This window comes from Symphalangus syndactylus, chromosome 10, assembly GCF_028878055.3.
Source record: "Symphalangus syndactylus isolate Jambi chromosome 10, NHGRI_mSymSyn1-v2.1_pri, whole genome shotgun sequence".
NCBI classification, from domain to species: Eukaryota; Metazoa; Chordata; class Mammalia; order Primates; family Hylobatidae; genus Symphalangus; species Symphalangus syndactylus.
The window spans coordinates 16,988,581-17,009,075 of record NC_072432.2 but is presented as its reverse complement, the minus strand read 5'-3'; the positions used below and the strand labels follow the sequence as shown (position 1 = coordinate 17,009,075).

The 20,495-nt window shown below is 36.8% G+C and overlaps 1 protein-coding gene across 5 annotated transcripts in view; it reads left to right on the top strand.

The window, feature by feature from the left end:
• Positions 1–20,495, top strand: part of USP6NL (USP6 N-terminal like) — a 151,951-nt gene that overhangs the window by 32,862 nt on the left and 98,594 nt on the right. The window contains exon 1 of one of the 5 annotated variants that reach the window (XM_055296510.2): positions 2,394–5,842. The exons of the other annotated variants lie outside the window; for them this stretch is intronic. Coding sequence (XP_055152485.1) covers positions 5,770–5,842 — 73 coding nt within the window. The 5' untranslated portion in view covers positions 2,394–5,769. Of the gene's footprint in view, positions 1–2,393; positions 5,843–20,495 lie in introns of those variants that run through there. 5 annotated transcript variants of the gene reach the window in all.

The following is a 20,495-nucleotide window of genomic DNA, read 5'->3' as shown; positions in this document are numbered from 1 at the left end:
GTGTAATTGAAGTAGTACTGGCAAGAAGCTTCGGGAATCGTGTCTGCAGTGATAGATGGGGACTATATTATAAATGAGGCCACACTCTATGCTAAGGAATTTAAACTTATCTATGTGCAAATGGAAAGCCATTAATGTTTTTAGACAGGGGAGTGATTATCAATTTGTGGTTTGAAAGATTTTTCCATATGGTATTCTGATGTTACATTGCCTGGTTCCTGATTCTGTATTGCATCCTGCCCTGTCAACTCAAAATTGGTTTTAGCGCTACTTTGCCACTTAGCACATTCTTCTTGGTTATGAGCGTCTTAAGTCTCTAATTCCCAGTGCCTACCTAGCACATAGTAAATGCTCAATGAATGCTTGTTGAATCAATGTAAATATTACTTACAGAATCTTCAAACTTTTTTTCCCCCTGCCTCCAGTGTTGTGCTGGTAAATGTTTAACAACCAGCTACTGGGGAGTGTGGGAGGGAGAAAACCCTGATTGTAGTGTTTGCTAATTTCTGTGGTATAAAAACACCCACCACAGCCAGTTTTAAAACTTCAAGCTACCAGCAAGCTGGTATAAATGAGATGTGGCACATCACTGCATGTACCTAGCAAGTACCTAGTAAAATGAGATAAACTGATCCCTCAGGTTTTTAAGTTGAAATAGAAAGGTTTTTATTGTAGCTGTAGTTACAAAGGATGATATTTTCATATATTGTATTATAAGTATTGACATTTAAAAATAACATTCTCAAATCACTCTTCTAAATCAGGAATGGAAGGGGATTTCCCTAACCTGATGAAGGGTGTCTATATCTGAATTCTTTAAAAATTTTAAAAAATAATTTTGATTTTTTTTTTAGAGATGGAGTCTCACTCTGTTGCCCAGGCTAGAGCTGGAGTGCAGTGGTGTAATCATATCTCATTGCAGCCTCACACTCCTGGGCTCAAGGGATCCTTCTGCCTTTGCCTCTTGAGTAGCCTGATGGAGTATCTATAAAAGGCTTAAAGCAAGCATCATCTTAAATTGGAAAATGTTGAAAGCATCCCTTTAAAATTAAAAAAGTAGAAAAGTGTGCTGGTTAGAACCACTTCTATTAAAGATTGTATTGATGGTCTTAGCCAGTGCAGCAAAACAAGAAAAATGGATTAGAAGTATAAGGATTGGAAGGAGGAAATGAATTGTTCATAAATTACAGATGAGGTTGGGTGTGGTGGCTCATGCTTATAATCCCAGCAGTTTGGGAGGCTGAGGCGGGCGGATTGCTTGAGCTCAGGAGTTCCAGACCAGCCTCGGCAACATAGTGAAACCCTGTCTCTATAAAGAATATAAAAAATTAGCTGTGCGTGGTGGCACACCCTGAGTAGCTGGTGGTGCCAGCTACTTGAGAGGCTGAGGTGGGAGGATCACTTGAGCCTGGGAGGCAGAGGTTGCAGTGAGGATTGTGCCACGGCACTCCAGCCTGGATGACAGAGTGAGTCTCTCTGTCTCAGAAAAAGGAAAAAAAAATACAGGTGATATTGTTATTAGGTAGAGAAAATCAGAAGAATTTACAGATAAATTGTTAGAAATAAGGAAGATGTTAACAATGTAGCTGTAGGTACTAAGGTACAAGGCCAGGCACGGTGGCTCACGCCTGTAATCTCAGCACTTTGGCCTGGTGGCTCACACCTGTAATCCCAGTATTTTGGGGGGCCGAGGCGGGTGGATCACCTGAGGTCAGGAGTTCGAGACCAGCCTGGCCAACCAACATGGTGAAACCCTGTCTTTACCAAAAAGACGAAGATTAGGTGTGGTGGCAAGGCACCTATTGTAATCCCAGCTACTTGGGAGGCTGAGGCAGGAGAATTGCTTGAACCCGGGAGGCGGAGGTTGCAGTGAGCTGAGATCATGCCATTGCACTCCAGCTTGGCTGACAGAGCGAGACTCTGTCCCCCCCCAAACAAACAAACAAACAAACAAACAAAAAACAACTAATGTACAGAAGTTAGTTGCATGCTTATGTATCAGCAGTGAAAAAGTAATTAAGAGACTCTGTTTTCAATCGTATCAGAAAAAATAGAAATAAATCTAATGAAAGATATGTAAGAATTCTAGGCAGGGCGTGGTGGCTCACACCTGTAATCCCAGCACTTTGGGAGGCCAAGGCGGGTGGATCACGAGGTCAGGAGATCGAGACCATTCTGGCTAACATGGTGAAAACCCGGTTCTATTAAAAATACAAAGAAATTAGCCTGGCATCTGGCATGGTGGCAGGCGCCTGTAGTCCCAGCTACTGGGGAGGCTGAGGCAGGAGAATGGCATGAACCCGGGAGGCGGAGCTTGCAGTGAGCCGAGATCACGCCACTGTACTCCAGCCTGGGCGACAGAGCGAGACTCCATCAAAAAAAAAAAAAAAAAAAAAGAATTCTAAAGGAAAATTACATATTTTTAAAAAAAGGATTTTAGGAGGACCTAGAAATAGAGAAATATACCATGATTTTTGTACAGGAAAACTTTGTGTCCGAAAAATATCATTTCTACCTAGTTGACATATAGACCAATGAAATTCAAATCAAATTGCAATCAGGCTTACCAGGGAACTTATTAGGTGCTTTTATATTTTATATGGAAAGGGTGGAAAGGTAAAGAGCCAAAAGTAGCTAGGACATTTCTAAATAATATCAGAGAGGGAGGATATTTTTCTATTAGGTATCAGGACTTACTATGAAGTTAGAGTCAAATTAACCAATGGGATGTAGCACTTGTGTTATTCTGTTTGGGCTGTTCTAACAAAATATCATAAGCTGGATAGCTTACAAACCATAGAAATTTATTTCTTAGAGTTCTGGAGGCTGCAAAGTCCAAGATCAAGGCACTGGCAGATTTAATGTCTGTTGGGGGCCTGCTTTCTAGTTCATAGGTGGCGCCTTCTAGCTTCTCCTCACATGGTGGAAAGGCAGGGCAGCTTTCTGGGATTACCTCTTGTAAGGGCACTAAGCCCGTTAATGAAAGCTGTGCTCCCGTGATTTAATCAACTCTCAAAGGTCCTGCTTCATGAGACCATCACCTTGGGGGTTAGGTTTAACACAGGAATTTTGGGGGAACTTAGACATTCAGATCATGGCATGGAGGGAATTGACCAGTGGGATAAAATACTGAAGTGAGAGGATCCACCTATGTTGTCCCACTGCTCCACCATGCCTCTTCTGGGTACACTCCAGAGAGAGTGAGTCAGGATCTAATTTTTTATTTTGAAATAATTTCTGACTTAGGAAAATGTTGCAAGAATAGCATAGACAATTCTCATATTCTTTTACCTGGATTTCCCCAGTGTTAACATTTTATGACACTTGTTTTCTCATCCTGTGTTAATATTACTGCTTTTTTTTTTTTTTTCCTGAAGTGTTAGAGAGTGAGTTGAAGGATTTACCCTTAACTATTTTGGAGTATATATCCTGAAATCCAAGATGTTCTGTTACATAACTACAGTGCAGTGGTCATAGTTAGGAAATTAACTATAAACCTATGGACTATATTCAAATTTCACCTCTTCTCCCAAAATGTCCCATATTTCCCCTCTCCCTTTGTGGCCTGCTATCTAATCTGGGATCCTGTTTTGCATTTTGTTATCCTTACTCAATTAATCTGTAACACTTCCTCAGTCTGTCTTTGTCTTCTATGACTTTGGCATTTTAAAGAGTTCAGCTCAGTTACATACATCAGAGTATGTGATCAAATATTCTTACTGATGCAATGTGTGATGAAAAATGAGAGAAACAAGAAAAAGCTATTGATTGCTAGCAGAAGCTAAGCATTGACAGTAGTGAACCAGTGTGTTCAAAGTGATTGCTATGTGATTTTCATTTTCAAAACCAGTGATAATACCAGTGAGATAAGGAAGATGATGATTGAAATTTATGAGACATGAATTTAGATACTCCTCTCTTCCCTGGCCAGGTATGGAGGAAACAGTTGACAGAGAGGTTAATGTCCTGCATATCTCCTTCCTTGCAGAAAGAGAAAGACTGGGAGAGAGGAAAGCTAATGGAAAGTTACCTGTCAAAACAGGACCTTCCAAAGATCTTCTCCAGAAGAGAGGAAGTAATTTCTCAGGAGCTGGAAACATGATTGGAAAACAAAGGCAGTAGATACTTAACACTTATTACGTGTCCCAAACTGCCCTAGGAAGTGGGATGAGGCATAGAAAGAACTGAGGAAACTTGAATTGAGGAGTTAGATTTCTACTTTTATTTGTTTCAGTTTACATCTTCAGAAGGATTCAAGATCACAGTTTTGACTTGAGTTTTAAAACTTAGTCTTTGACCCATCTGAACTCTTAACTTCGATTTAGTTTGTTGAGTATGAACATGTTCTTTAAAGATAATAGGGAATTAGAGTGGTCCTGTTTTGTCCTCCCTTTCCAAGTACGTTCTCACTGTCATGGCTTGGAGCACTGATTTCTGAACCTAACACCCATGTGGAGCATACATTATGGGTGATATATATGTACATGTTGCAGCACGTCATGTCTGAAAAGCTGAACACTTCACCTTGAATTTTAAAACTAGACATTTTTACAGACGGCGCTTGCTGGAGAGAAAGCAGAAGGCTGATTTTTGGATCGGTTTACTTGTAACCTTGGTTGATTGACTGCGCTCAGTTGTCCAGCTGAAAAATGGGAAAATAACAAGCCTTTAACTGTCTGAAGGCAAAGGAACTGCCTCTGATTTGCTCTGGGATCTAATATTTTATGATACGTTAAAAATGTCAGTTCATGGGAAGGAAAGAAAAATAGGAGAGGAAAATTGGCAGTACAGTAAGAGGAACAAATTACTGGTGGAGAATCAGTTTAATAAACAAAGCATTCAGCCATGTTCACCTGAATGTCATTTTTCTCTTTTAGTTAACTCTGTAGTTTTACTTTGAGAAGGGCTGCTATGGGATAAATAGAACATATAACAAAGATATTAAATATTAATTCAGCATTTGTTACAACTTGGCTGTTAAATGTCATATGGAGCAGTGGTTATACTTGTTTTGAAATTATCTGGTCCATGCCACTGGATGTTGAGACCATTGAATTTACAGACTCCTATGGGAATTTCTAGTGTGCATGTGAATTTAGACTTCTATTCATGGACTGGGATGTCAGAGGTGTATATGTGAGGAGGAGGACAAGGAATTTATAGGATATTTTTGAGGCACCATATCTTTTATGCAAATCTGGGAGCTTAGAGTTAGCAAGATAGATTTTATTTTTATCCACATTTTATTTTCCGTTTCAAATATAAGGTTTTTGAGAAATTGGAAAAAAGTATTAAGGCTTTCGACAGTGCAGGGTATTTTGGTTGACTACTTAAAAACTTGCACATAGCATCTGTGATGCACTGTGTGAGAATTTATAGCAGAGCACTTTATTTTTTCTGTCATGGCTTTTGTGAGAAAATGTTTTCACTTTGCTTAGTGATTTACAGAAGATTACCCACATTTTGTTTTGTTTTGTTTATAACTAGTTAAGGCTGTGCATAGTAATACGTTTTGGACTTTGAGGATGGGGCTTTCACATGTGCTGAAATCACTTTGAATCCATCATTTCAAGAAGATACAGCCTATCCTTTCGTTGTTTCTTATTAACTGCTTCAGAGCCTTCATGGATAGCTAGGCAAAGCATTCATTTCTCTGAAGTTGAACTGTGTTCGTGCTTGAGCTTTCTGAAAGCAGAAATGAGCTTCTGGTGATGAAACCTGTTGGATTTCTAGAGGAAGCAGCTGGAGTCTTTGGCTTGTTAACTAGCAATGATTCAAGTCTTGCAGATTGTAAAGGAGCTGGTGACACCATCAAGGCAAAAAGCAGCCACAGTGAAGGAAGGTAGGATTAGCAGAATGAACAATCAAGCACTTTCAAGGCACTCAGATTTTGCTAAGTATCGACCTAAGCATGTGCTATAAAAAGGGGTTTTGAGTTTCCCTGTATGCTTTTGCATTTCTGATCTATTATGGTATCTGAAAAGGATCAGGTAATGGCATAATTGTTAACATGCCTCATTATTACTGTTTTTGAACAAAAATTAGGGGGATATTCTTAAGAGGTACAGAGTAAGGGGAGGTTATTGCATTGCTGCTGTAATAGTACTTTTCATGTTTTCAAGATCCTCTTGCATTATGTATTTTGGAGGTAGAAGAATAATTTTTGTAATCCTCATTTGTTTTAATTTTAAAATATAAATATTCATAGCAGACATCAGAAGAGAACAAGCTAGGATTCTGCCTATGGTAGAACATAAGAACTGGATGATTTTTATTTGTGTGAATAGCTGATAAAATAATAGTTATAAATATGAATTTAGCCAATGAATAGTAGATTTTATTGCCTTTTTTAGTGAATAATTCTGTTTATGATTATATGTTTAATCAATGTTATTTATATTAAAAACAGTCTTATATTCATAGCCTGTGTCTAGAATATGCTGAAATACATTTTTGAAAACATTTTAAAATTGCATGTCTAACTTCTAGATCTTAAATGAGCTAATGTTGATACATCTTTAAAGATATACTTGTATATTTTACTTTTTAAGCATTTAAAATAGTACATTTCTAAAGTGATAATTAGGAATTGATTTTCAAAAATCACAGGCCATCAACTCAGTTGATTATATTGGCAATTTCACGAAATTATGGTTTAAAATCAGTTGGTAAATTGATGTATCAGCCTTTCCACATGTAAGCATTCACATGTATTAAGCATTCTATCTTTATATGATTTGATGAGTGTACATATAATTCAGATGATGTAAAATGTAGATTATATTTTTTCTTTAATGTGATATAATCTGTGTTTTAAAGTAAGGCTATGAGATTCCATAAGTCTTATGTAAAATGATTTAGCAGGATAGTATGAATTGTGATACATAAAATAGTCAACCATATAAAGAATATTAGAGCTGAAAGAAATCTTAGACATCTTGTCTTTTTTTTTTTTTTCATTTTGTGGAAGAATGTGGTATTTAAGTGATTGAACAGATATGCATCTCAAAAAGCAGAGAGACTGTTGTCATTTACCTTTGAAAATGCGGCAGTATTATTTAGGATACTTTACAGTTATTTATCTCCTGCTTTCTACTGTATTTCTGCTCCCCTTCTGAAATAGAAAACTACATTCCCATCTCTAAATAGCAGGATTCTAACAATTAGATATTTAAAGAAAATAGTTTTTACTATTTCCAGAGAATATAAATTAGTTAATTTAATCCCATCTGTTTGAAAATGTCAGATTTATGTAGTTTGACCTTTACAGTCAGAATTTTTTGTTGGAATTTTTTTTAGTTTTTGTTTTCACTCACAATCATAGTTACTTGGAATATACCCAGGGAAAAGAATAATAATTTTCGTGCCTTTTAAAATGCACATATATAGATATATCTCATATATTACAGGAAACATGTGGATATATAAAAAATATTACCAAAAGATACTTTTATATTAAATAAGATACTTATATCTTATTATATTAAAGTAGTAGTAGTAGTATATTAAAGTAGTAGAATGGCTTTTGTTCTCAGACTTTTGTTTAAAATTTTTCAGACAGTTTTTTTTGGTGAAAAACAGGAAGTATATACATAGATTTTTTTCTTAGAAGCTTGCTTTTTCAAACCTCTTCTAATAGTGTTCTTAATCATTAACCAATTTGCTATTTTATCCTTTTGCAGAATATGGTTACATTTTACCTATTTTTCATATTGACAGACTCTTTGAAAAAAAAAAAGTCATAGGGACAAATATAAAACACTGACCCCTAAGAAGAGAGTTTAAAAAAAAAAATTCAATTCTTTAAAATATGATATGAATTTGGATGGATGTAGGGAGAATGTAGCATTTCTAAGTATTGTATTCATATTAATATTATAAATAGTATGAAAAATTGATTTGTGAAGAGAAAATTATCCTAGAAGTATCAAAGTTGGTGATAAAATTATGATAAATGGTTTGAGAGAAGTTTTTATCAAATAGTTTTCTTTGATGTGAGATAGAAACAAACTTATGCTAAGTAAGAGTCAAGGATATGGTTAAAAATTATTTTGGGGGGCCGGGTGCGGTGGCTCATGTCTGTAATCCCAGCACTTTGGGAGGCCAAGGTGGGCAGATCACCTGAGGTCGGGATTTCGAGACCAGCCTGATGAACATGGAGAAACCATGTCTTTACTAAAAAAAACACAAAATTAGCCGGGCTGGTGGTGCATGCCTGTAATCCCAGCTGCTCGGGAGGCTGAGGCAGGAGAATCGCCTGAACCCGGAAGGCAGAGGTTGTGGTGAGCTGAGATTGCGCCATTGCACTCCAGCTTGGGCAACAAGAGTGAAACTTTGTCTCAAAAAAAAAAAAAAAAAAAAAAAAAAAAAAAAAAAAATTATTTTGGGGAGGGAGGGAAATTATAAAATGAATGAAAGAATAGATGAATGCTGTAACATGCATTTGTTAAGACAGTCTTGTCTAATAAGTGTTTGTGTAGTTATGCAACATAGTCTAGTGGGTTAGTGTGTTTTGACACGAGGCTGTCATAGGCAGAGTTAAGACAATGTAACCTGGTGGACCAGGGAAAAGGATGGGACGAGTGATAACTATGCAAATTGGAAGAACAAACTTTCACAGTTTTCCCTTCAAATGTCCTCATTAGCCTGCATCTCTAGGGCCAAGCTCCACTAGATTGGCAAGGTGAGACACCATCAAGCCGACTGAAAAGTAAAGCCACACCATCTCTTCAGATGTGTGTAAGGCGTAAATGTAATCGTAAGAGCTGTGTGTTACTGAAGATCCTGCTTTTCTCCTTTAAAAGCCTCATGTTTATTTGAATTAAAACTTTTGAAAAACAGTGCATGTTTCTCTATCTTGTTAAACAGAAGTATGCTAAATATGATTGAATTTTTCTTAATTCAGATTCTTCATTTTGCATTTTTTGTAGGTTAGAGAACCGAATGAACAAGGCTTTATTAAAATTAATACTGAAGTAAGAGTAGATTTTGAATAAGGGCCTTGAAGGTCTCTCTTGTTTTTAAGACATAGGAGCTTTGGTATCTGTCCTGACCTTTTCATTTCCACGTTCATTCCTTCATACTTTTCCTCTAGATTATGACAGTAGCCTCCTCATTCATTTTATTCAATAAACATATATTGAATACTTGCTGCATCTTAGATGCAAGGGCATAGAGATGTATCCTCAAGGAGCTCAGATGCAAGTGGTCAGAGACAAAAGTCATTGATTACAGTGGTATGACAGGCATTATAATAGACAAGGTCATGGAACCTCAAGCGGGGAGGTACTTAACGGACCCTCTTAACTTTCCCTCATTTGGTGATGAGAGGACTGAAGGAATTAAATTGTTTGATGAGGTGACTGATGGTCTCAGTTGAGCCAAGTCTGAAAGCATGCATAAAGGCTAGCTAGCTTAGGGAAAAAGAGAGTTTGTGTGAGCATCCCAAAGGAAGAGTCATGAAGATAAGAGAGGGCACAATGTGTTGGGAAAACTGCAAATTGTTAAGTATGGCAAGAAAATAGGTGAAGCAGGTGCCCAAACGTGAAGAATATGTGTAAAGACGTTTGGAAATTCTCTTAGGGTGATAGGGGGAGGAGGCAAGAAGAAGCATGATCATTTAACTCTGTGTGCCACCCTTCCATTGCTGTCTGAAATAGCTTTCTGAAACAATTTGCCATAAAACCTAGAATTCGGGCTTAACCTATGCAGTATTTCTGGCTGTATCACTGAATCTCTCCACGCACCCTCTGTGCCAGCTACATCAGAATACTTGCTGCTTCCCAAATGTGCTGCTCCATCTGGATGGCGAGTTTTTCCCTCCTTCTCCAGCAGTCACATTCCTTATCGATCAGCCTTCAGGTTCCAGTGCCACTCCTGCCAAAAAGCTTGTTCCCTGACTCGTTCTCCCCTCACCTCTCTAGGTTAGATTGAATCATTTCTTTCTTTATATTCTCTTAGCATTTTGCTTTTGCTTCTATTACTACACTTAAAAAATTCTACACATGAAAGTTATATTTATTAAATTGACCAATAAATGTTAATTGGAATACATTTGTTGATTTGACTTACTGAACATTTCTACTTCCGTTCTGTTTTTTTTTAGATGGTTAAGATTGTCATAATATGGTCCTAGATAAGCGAAATATTATAGCTAATAACTTAAGCAATAGACAGAGAAATACAAAAATGAACCCTTTCAGAGATTTTGTAGATATTTCAGATGTCGCAGATATTTTGTAGATGGATAATTGTTTTCAGCTTATATTTAAAATGTACTCATTTTGCTATATATGTTGACAATTTAAGCTTACAAAACTAAAGTTATAGCATCTAATTTACTTTATTTAGTTGTAGGTTTGTAGTTCTTTATTATTTACAAAGGATTCATGCCCTTGACCAAAAAGGAAAATACTATGACAAGAATTATTTAATGAGAACTTGAGAAATGGCTGCTTGTGACAGTGTTCATTGTCCACCCAATCTCCATTCTCTCTTGTGTGTAGAGTGTTAGTGCCCTCGGTTAAAAAACAAACCAGCAAATGAACTCTCTTTCTTAAGATGTAAGCAAAAGCCTCCTGAGGATTTCTGGAAAGGTTTTACCTTCTGAGACAGTTGTCACCTCTGCTTTTCTGTTACATCCTTCTTTCTACCTGGAATGTGAGTGCAATTCATGGAGTTATAGCAGCCATGATGTGACCGTAAGGACAAAAGCAATATGGGGGAGAAGAAATATAGAAGGCTAGTCTTTTGTGACACCAGTGACACTAAGGAACATTTGTACCGACCCCTAGTTACCTCTAGAATTTTTGGCCTATTACTTGTAGTCAAAGTGGTCCTCACTAGTATGGTATCTAATGTGATAAAGAATAAGACTAGAAGTAAAAGCATGTCATTTATATATAACTTAAACACTGTTACAAAGTACTTTGTTCCATGCTGGGATTTGGCAGTCTTATTTAGAAGTAGCATATATCCTAAGGTGAAACACGGATATGGCCATTAGAATGTGGTGAGAGGGACATTGATTTGTGAGTTGGAAGACCTGTGATCTAGTTTTACTATCATATGACTTAAGGTAAGTCAGTGAATGTCTTTGTGTCGTGGTGTTTACTGTCTGTAATGTGATTAGATGTTCTCTAAGATCTTACAGAGCATTGACATTCATATTCTAATTAGTTTCTTGAAGCCATTTTTTTTTTATAGTAACCTCTTGAATTACAATGTCAATTCATAATGCCTACCTGTGTTTACTCTTTGCATACAAGCGCACGCACACACACACACACACACACAGCTACCCCCCAACACACATTGATACATCAGGTAACAGTAGTCTTAGAAAGTTGTGCATTTGGCTTAGTTGTGACTAGCTTTTAGAGATTTTCACACGTGACCGCTAAGCTGATCCACAGTTACGTGAATGGTTTAATGGAAAGGAAAGGCAGCGCAGAGGTGGTTAGCTAAGAGGATGGGCGTTAATCAGACAGACAGAGGTCTCGATCCTGGATTTGCTCACTCATTTGCTGTTTAGCCTTGAGCAAGTTATGGAACTTCCCTGTGCACTAGATTCTTTATCTGAAAAGTAGAGATAGTAATAGTGTATATTTTCCCAGGTGTTATAAGGGCTGTGTGAGATCATGTGTATAAGGGACTCACACAATGCGTGCCACACTGTAAGGAATAAAGGTAAGCTGCTGTTGGTATTTTTGTTATTTTTATTATTGTTGTTATTCTGTTGCTGATATTGCTCTTCTGATCTCTTAGATGGCTAATAATATGTAGGTGTTTATGTCTGGAACAGAATACAGGGCTCTGTGGATAGCCGTCTGCTTCAATATAGTGATGTTTGTTAATTTTTGTAACAATGTCAGCTCATTTGTACTTGGAAAACTATAAGCAGTATATTTATTCCTTAAATTTAGCTATGTCGTATTTGAAGTCAAAATTGTGTATGTGTGGGTAGAGTTAGTTAATAAAAGTTTCGTCAAGACTTTGTTTTAGGGAGATATATTTAGTACAGGTTGTAATTAATTTAATAATGTTTGAAAGAAAAATGAGTCCATTTTATTTAGCTAGTTGGCCCAGTGTACCATTGTCTTAACTATGGAAAGGAGTTTTTGAAGTAAGTTGGTAAATTTTGCAGTCAGTTGTTGCTTGAAAGTTGAAATGACCTTGAAAGGTTTTCTTTGAATTCTTTAAACCATTAAATTTGTAAACATATACAATTATTTGTCAATTAAAATAAAATGAAATTTAAAGAATGAAATTGACTGCAATGGACTATTTAAGCACCATTCCTTCCCCTCCCCCATTTTTAAATTTTCGAGACAAGGTCAGGCTCTGTCAGCCAGGCTGGAGTACAGTGGTGAGATCATAGCTCACTGCAGTCTTGAACTCCTGGGCTCAAGTGATTTTCCTGCCTCAGCCTCCCAAGTAGCTGGGACTACAGGCATGCGCCACCGTGCCTGGCTAATTTTGTTTTATATTTGGTAGAGATGAAGTCTCACTGTGTTGCCCAGGCTGGTCTCAAATGCCTGAGCTCAAGCAGTCCTCCTGCCTTGGCCTCCCAAAGTTTTGGGATTACAGGCGTGAGCCACTGTGCCCCGCACCATTCCTTTCTTGCTTGTCACTGAGGTTCTTAGTAAAGCAGGACTGTATATTAAGTAAGAATGTGGTCTGAACTCTCCAGCATGGTAGCCAGTAGCCACATGTGGTTGAATAATTAAAATTAAGTAAAATAGAAAATTTGGTTCCTTATTCTAGCCACATATTAAGTGCTCAATAGCCACATTGCAGCAAGCTCTATTAGACAGTATTGGGTAGATTGTATAGCCAGATTGCCCGAGTTCAGGTCTCGAATCCACTACTTACTAGTCTTGTGACCTTGAGCAACTTAGTTTCTCTGTGCTTCAGGTTCCTCGTATGTAAAATTGGATTAATAACCTCAGACAAAAGTTCTCATAAGTTAGTGAATATGGATTAAAGGAGGCAACATTTGTAAAGTGCTTAGAATGGCCCCCATTTAAGCACACAGTAAATATATGGTGTTTGGTAAATAAACCAATGTGCGTGGTGTTCAGATTTATTATGCTTTGTATGTGTACCGATTTTTTTGTCCTTGCGGTATCTTTTATTGCCCTTTGAGAAACTGTTTATATATGCCAACCTGCTGAATGCATTTTTCATGTTTCTCTTTTACCACAGTTTAGGCTCATGTTTCTGCCACACACTCTAGCTTAAAAATTTATTATGAGTGCTCACTGCTTTCAGGGTGAAGTACAACCTCCTTCATCAGGCATCTCAGAGAGTCCAGCCTGCCCTTCCCAGCTCATTTTCACAGCCATCCAGCTCTAGCCCTGTGTTTTGTTCCATTAATCACTGCCTTTGTTGTTAAAAATATTTAGTGGTGATGGCCATCTCTTCCAATGGCATATAAACTCTCCTGGCATGTGGAGCGCTATTATCTGTGCATATGATAAATGCTCGACATATGCTGGTTGAAGAAAAGAATCTTCAATATTTGAATTGCAATCAGTATTGCTATTAATATCAAAACTACATTTGTTCAAGTAATCTCTGAAGTAAAGGGAATCCAAAACCCATTCTGCCATCTGTGATGTCAGCGTTAGAAATGTGCTCCTCCTTAACCAGCCTCTCCACTCCTGTCCATATTGGCTTCAATGGTGAGGGGCTAGATAGTAGCTGTGATCACTGCAATTTGCTTACCCTACACTGTGGTGACATGCAAATCACCATTGCAGATGCTTTCTGGATGATATATTCTTTTTTTTTTTTTTTTTGTGACGGAGCCTTGCTCTGTCCCCCAGGCTGGAGTGCAGTGGCGCAATCTCGGCTCACTGCAAGCTCTGCCTCCTGGGTTGACACCATTCTCCTGCCTCAGCCTCCCAAGTAGCTGGGACTACAGGAGCCTGCCTCCACACCCAGCTAATCTTTTTGTATTTTTAGTAGAGATGGGGTGTCACCGTGTTAGCCAGTGAGAAAAAAACTGTAGAAACATTAACTCCAGTAGAATGATGTCTATCTATGGTGTAGTAAGATCATACAACTTCTCTACTTGTTACTGTGAGTTGCTTAATAAATGGCAGTACAAGTGTCAAATCCATAATTAGTCAATATCAAGAGCTGCATTTTGGATTGTATGTACTGTCCCAAATGCAAGTTACCTTGTATCATGTTAATGGAGAAAAGAGTGGATATTATGAAATCAGCAATATGAACCAAATTTATATGTGGTCCTGCAATGTAATTGAAGGTACTCAGTCTTCTCAGAACTGATGCAATATCTTGTGTTGCTTTCTCAGATTTTTTAGATGTATCATAGGGGATAGCTGGGAACTGGTAGAGCAGACGTACTAAGTCCCACCTGGAAATGATTTAGAGTAGCTCTTTGAATATGTCTTTACTTATTATCTTACAGCTATGTGTATATGATTATTTTGTAGAGGGTCGTACCCTTTATTAAGCTGCGAGCTTCTTGAGGGCAAGGACTGCAATTCGTTCATCATTTTGGAGAAAAGTGAATAATTCTGAAGAATTTGGTGGTTCATGAGCTTGCCTGGTATTTGTTTCTCTGTGGCTTATCATCTAAGTGAGATAACAGATAGTAGATAATTGATAAATTTAATCAGTTACCTAATTACTGAGAGGATTCAATTCTTGCTTTATGTTATTACTGAAACAGACTGCCCAGTAAACATTATGAATGTTCTCTAGAGAGCAGTTAGGTTTGCAATGAGTTATTTTATTGAGAATGCTACTTGGAATTAAATGTTTATACCACTATCTTTATATAATTTGAATATAATTTAAATGTGCTGAAGTATCTTCATTCAGATAATTTGTTAGCCCTTAACAAAAGGCTGCTTGAGTATTGTTTCTTTCCCGTTTGGCAAACACCAGATGCAGTGATTAATAAAGGTCATTATGCTACTTAGTCATGGAGAGCTTTTAATGACTGTTACCTGAACATCTGCTAGATTCATGATGGCAGTTACCAGAAACATCTAACAAAATATACATGCTGTGCTTTGAAAATCTGGCTTGGACTAATCTAAATGACTGCCTAAGAACATTTGAATATTCCCTTAAGTTTTATTAATTGTGAGAAAGCCCTTATCTTTCTGTAATGTGAACAATCCAAAATGTCAACAAAATGCTATTCTGGAATGGCTATCCTTGACAATCCCAGCTTCCTGAGGGCTGCATGCTCAGGGGCTGGGAGTTGTCTGTGTAGAATCGATGGAGACAGTGGCTCTCTTGCACTTCTGATTATCATGGAATCCTCGACTTGGAAATGTGGGACTGGAGTTGAGCTGAAAAGAAGGAAAACTTTACTTAGACTCTGCAGGGAGCAAGTTGAAAAGCAGAGAATGGGTATATTAATTATGGGGTTTTTGAAAACAGCACTAAGTACTTTGCAGAAAAACTTATTTTGAAATAATTATGGATTCATAGGAAGTTGCAAAACAGTAGAGAGATCCCATGTACTTTTTACTCAGTTTCCTCCATTTTTACATAACTTTAGTTAAATATCAAACCAGGATATTGATATTGGTACAATCCACAGACTTTATTCAGATTTCATTAGTTTTACTTGCATGTGTGTGGTGTATGTGTGACGTGTGTGTATGTGTGTGTGTGTGATGGGTCCTCGGCAATTTTATCATGTGTAGATTTGTGTAACCGTCATCAGAGCCAAGGTTACAGAAGAGTTTCATCACCACAGGTTTCCTTAACGCTATGCCCTTTCTATCATACCCTTCCCACACCTCCCTGCGCTTCCCTAACCTCTTGCAATCTATTTGTTCTCCATCTCTATAATTTTATCATCTTGAGAATGCTATATAAATGGAATCATAGATTATATTATCTTTGGGGATTTTTAAAAACTTAGTATCCATGAAATTGTTTCATATATCAATGGTTTGTCTGTTTTTTATTGATGAGTAGTATTCCATGTATGGATGTACCAGAGTTGGTTTAACTATTTATGCACTGAAGGATATTTGGATTGTTTCAAGTTTTTTATTTATTTTATTTTATTTTATTTTATTTTACTATTACAAATAAAGCTACTATGAACATTCAGATTTTTGTGTAGACATAAATAGAAATTTTTATTTCTGTGGGATAGATACCCAGGAGTGTGATTCATAGATTGCATGGTAAGTGGATGTCTACTTTTTCAAGAAACTACCAGAAGACCCTTACTATTATTCTTTCAAAACTTATTTACTAATGCCTAATAAAACTAGAATACTGAGAAATTAGGCAATTCACATATGATTGTACTATGTGGAATTCCATGTTTTTAGATCAAGAAACAGGTGAAAATTTGGCAGATAAAATAGACAAGTTACAGAAATAGAAATGGCTAATAACATATGAATGTTGAGTGTCACAAATAATCAGAGGACTGTTCAGTGTTAGAATTACATTTAGTTACAAGTAATTTAAAACCTGGCTGAGTGGCTGAAACAGTCCAGGCTAGCTAGACTCAGAGTAGTCACAGTGGCCAAGCAATGTCTTGAGTGACCCGGCTCTTTTCACATTTCTCCTCAGCCACACTTAATCCTTGTCCTCAGAGATACGTGATGACTGCTGCATCTTCATCCTTAGGTCCAAGAGCCAAGCCAGAAGAAAAAGGAAAAGGGGAAATCTGAAGTTGGCGTCACCTGTGTAAGGAATGCAAAAGCTTTTCCTTAAGCCATCAGTCTGCCGGGCTGGAGTGCAGTGGCGCGATCTCGGCTCACTGCAACCTCTGCCTTCCGGCTTCAAGCGATTCTTCTGCCTCAGCCTCCCAAGTAGCTGGGATTACAGGCGCCAGCCACCACACCCAGCTAATTTTTTGTATTTTTAGTAGAGATGAGTTTCTACTATGTTGGCCAGGCTGGTGTCAAACTCCTGACCTCGCGATCTGCCTGCCTTGGCCTCCCAAAGTGCTGGGATTACAGGCATGAGCAAATTTTTTTTTTTTTTACTCAGAACATTCTTGCTTAAAAAGATCTGGCATTCTTTTAGGAAGATGAGAGAATACTGGATAGGAAATTGCATTGTTTGAGAATGCATATATAAACAATAATGAAATATTGTTTCAAGACTGGCTAAAATTAATAAATGGGACCAGTGTTCAATGTGATGAAAAAGGTGCTCACACATTGTTGGTAAGAGAACAAATTGGTATTCTTTATCAAAATTAAAAGTTGTGTTTCATCTGGCCTACTAATTCTAGTCTGCAAGTCAGTAATTCTATAGAAATACCATTTCTGCATCTGCACAAAAGATAACATGCACAAAGATCCTCACTGTAACATTGTTTACAATACCCAAACCAGTAGAACTTATCTGTCAGTAGAAGAAAGGTTAGTACATTATGGCAAATCCATGTAGTGAAGTACAATAGTATTAAAAAGAGTAAGCTTGATTTATCTGAACGGACCTGGAAAAATGTCTATGAAATCTATTTGAGTAGAAAGATAATTGCAAAGCCATGTGCTTAGTATGGTTCTGTTGTGTGCCTTATACATATGCGTGTGCTCGTATATGTTCTTGTGCATGTATGCACATGTGTATGTGTATGGTATGATTAAATCTGTTTTAGAATGTGCAAAGGAGAAAGACTTTATGGAAACCCACCAAAAAAGTTAACATTAGAGAGTTCATTTGGGAAGGAGTGTAGAGGAAGAGAGTTCACTTTTCTTATTGCATTTCTGTATTGTTTGAATATTTTATAAGCATGTATTAAGTGTTCAATTAGGAAATGAGGTATTCTACAGTGTGAATTTTTTTTGGATGTATAAAACACAAGCATTTTAGCTATTCTGGGTGAAACTACTTAAAATGTAATTTTACCGTCTTACGACATAGAGTTGCAAAGTTTTCTTTGCAACTCAGGGCCTAATGAGATATTCAGGGCTGCTTGAGTATGCTCGAAATAGATGTAGATTAACTGCTTGTTAATTCTTCCCGTATACATTTTTTTAAACTTTCTTACTCCTTTAGGTTGGCAGTTACTTCTTGTACATTATTAGTGTATCTGCTTTTAATAGCTCTTTTCCTAATTTTCTGCTTCTAGTCTTCTTTGACTTGGGAATGAAGCAACCATCAACCTGGTTTTAATTGTACCTAAAAATTGTTCTTAATAAAAACAGGATAAATTAGTTCTGAGTAAAGATTTTGAGAGACTTGATTATGGATAAAATAATAAACTTTATTGTTGTTTGAATATGTATATATATTTTATACATATATTTTTTTACTGTTTGGAGGCCTTTTTTTCTTCTTTGTTTACCTTTGAGTCTCAGCTGTGTTTTAGTTAGTTGAGTCAGTGAAGTATTGCCAAACCTAGGAGTCTTTTAAAAACAGATAACCCAAAAGTGTTGCTTCCTCTTTTAGAGAAAGTTATTATGGTACTAAGGATAGGAGGGGTAGCATGCTTTAGGGCAGAGTTATATAAGAAAAAATCCTGAGCCTTAAAGTATTCTGCTCCTTACTAGTAAGATGATTCTTGACTTTGCTGACAAGTTGATCATTCACCCTGAGTAATGTGGTATCTAAAGCATACGAGTTAGACTGGGGTTTGAATCTTGGTGCCGTCCTGTACCTGCTGAGTGGTGTTTCTGATCCTTGATTTTCTTATGTTTAAAAGCTGATTTTGCTTAATATTAGTACGTGTTTTATAATTGCCTAGGTGGCACTTTCAGAAGTTGCTATGAACATTAAGTGGAGATAGTTTATGTAATATATCCGGCATAGAGCAAGTACTCAGTGACTATTATTATAAAAGGCAATGGGAAATTAGGGATTTGCAATGTATTGTGCTTCTTTGAACGAAATGAGACTTTATTATTTTATTTTTATGGAATTATTATTCTCAGTGTAGAAAACTTGGACAACATAGAGCAAGTAAGGGGAAAATTTTTTTTAAAAATCTTTTATAATCTCCTTACTCAGAGAAGACCTCTGTTAATATTTTATTGTCTTATCAGTTAATATTTTATTGTCTTATCAGTCTTTTTTTCATGCACAAATACTACTTGCTGTATAGACTCAAACCTGACTCCTTAAAACAGACTGACATGGAGTGGTGGCATCCCAGTTTTGCAAATAGGGAAAATGAAGCTTAGAGAAGTTAAGGTCAAAGAGCTTACAGGTTGTAGGGCTAGTAGTCATCATTAGGACTGGTGCACTATTGGAACCAAATGGGACTCTCCTTCCCCAGGGAGTTGAAAGCAGCCATCTATCTCCATGATCAGTTCACAACAATTTATAAGATGTTAGATCCAGGCTTAGGTTGTACTTTGTGATGGTTTAAGAAAGTAAAGTAGGTTTGGGCTTAGTGCATTGTTTCTCCATTTATTACTGTAGTATAATGTTACTTAGATGATATATATGTGTATGTTTAGAGCTCCATGAATGTTAAATTTCAATAATAAAGGTCAAAATCAGACTGTATACGATCCTAAAGTGATTATTACTCTCCATGCTGTACTGTTTTACTAGTGTGCTTGGATGCCCGATGTGTAAATTTTGGGTGTTGAATCACTGAATGGTTTGGAAAGTGTCCTTAAAGTTGCTGTTTTGTTTGTACTAAAAAATGACAAAGTAGGTTATATCCTTATTTTTATGATATTTTTGAAATTCTGATTTTTCTGTTCATATGACTTCAAGGTGAGAAGTAGAAATTGTTATTTGGGTCAATAAATATTTCCTTTAATTTAAACATCCTAAAGCATTTACACATTTATTTATAATCTTCAGAACCTCCCCAAGAAACTAGTTTGTATATCATATATACTATACATGTAGTACCTGGGTACACACACACCCCTACCTGGTTTTAGAAAAGACTTACCTTTGTTGCCCTATTACACTTGGACCTGTAGCTTAGAGAATTTTGCAGGGTCTTATTTCTGATATTTTGAAAATTGTACTGTCATGACTATAGAAGTCTGTAACCAAACTCGACTTAGTGGCTTATATTGCTTTTCAATGTTTTGTTTTTCAAAAGTAGGTTAAAAATTGTTAGTAGTTGATCTAAATATATGATCTAGGCAATTACCAAATACGTACTAATATTAAGCAAAGTAAACTATGGTTAGTTGTAGTTATTATACTTCCATTTGGGCATTGTCAAAAACTCCAGGAAAAAAAAGTCCCATATTTGCTCTTTGTAGCAAATGAGGGATGGATCTGTTTGAGTTCTTTAGATATTTATATGTAATTTCAGTATGAGTTTACTTTAAATTTGATTAGGATTAAATGGATATAGTTTATATTGAGGTAAATAGATATGATAATCTTTAGAGGCATGGAGGTTTTAAGGAGCCAAGTGTGTTTCAGGAAAAAGTACAGTGTGGTTTGATTATGGGTTCCATGGATGGGGAATGGTAGGAGGTATGTTTGGAATTCTGCAGCCACAAATGAGGACCAGACCATCAAGAGTTGTTTTGACACATTGGGATTTATCCTGT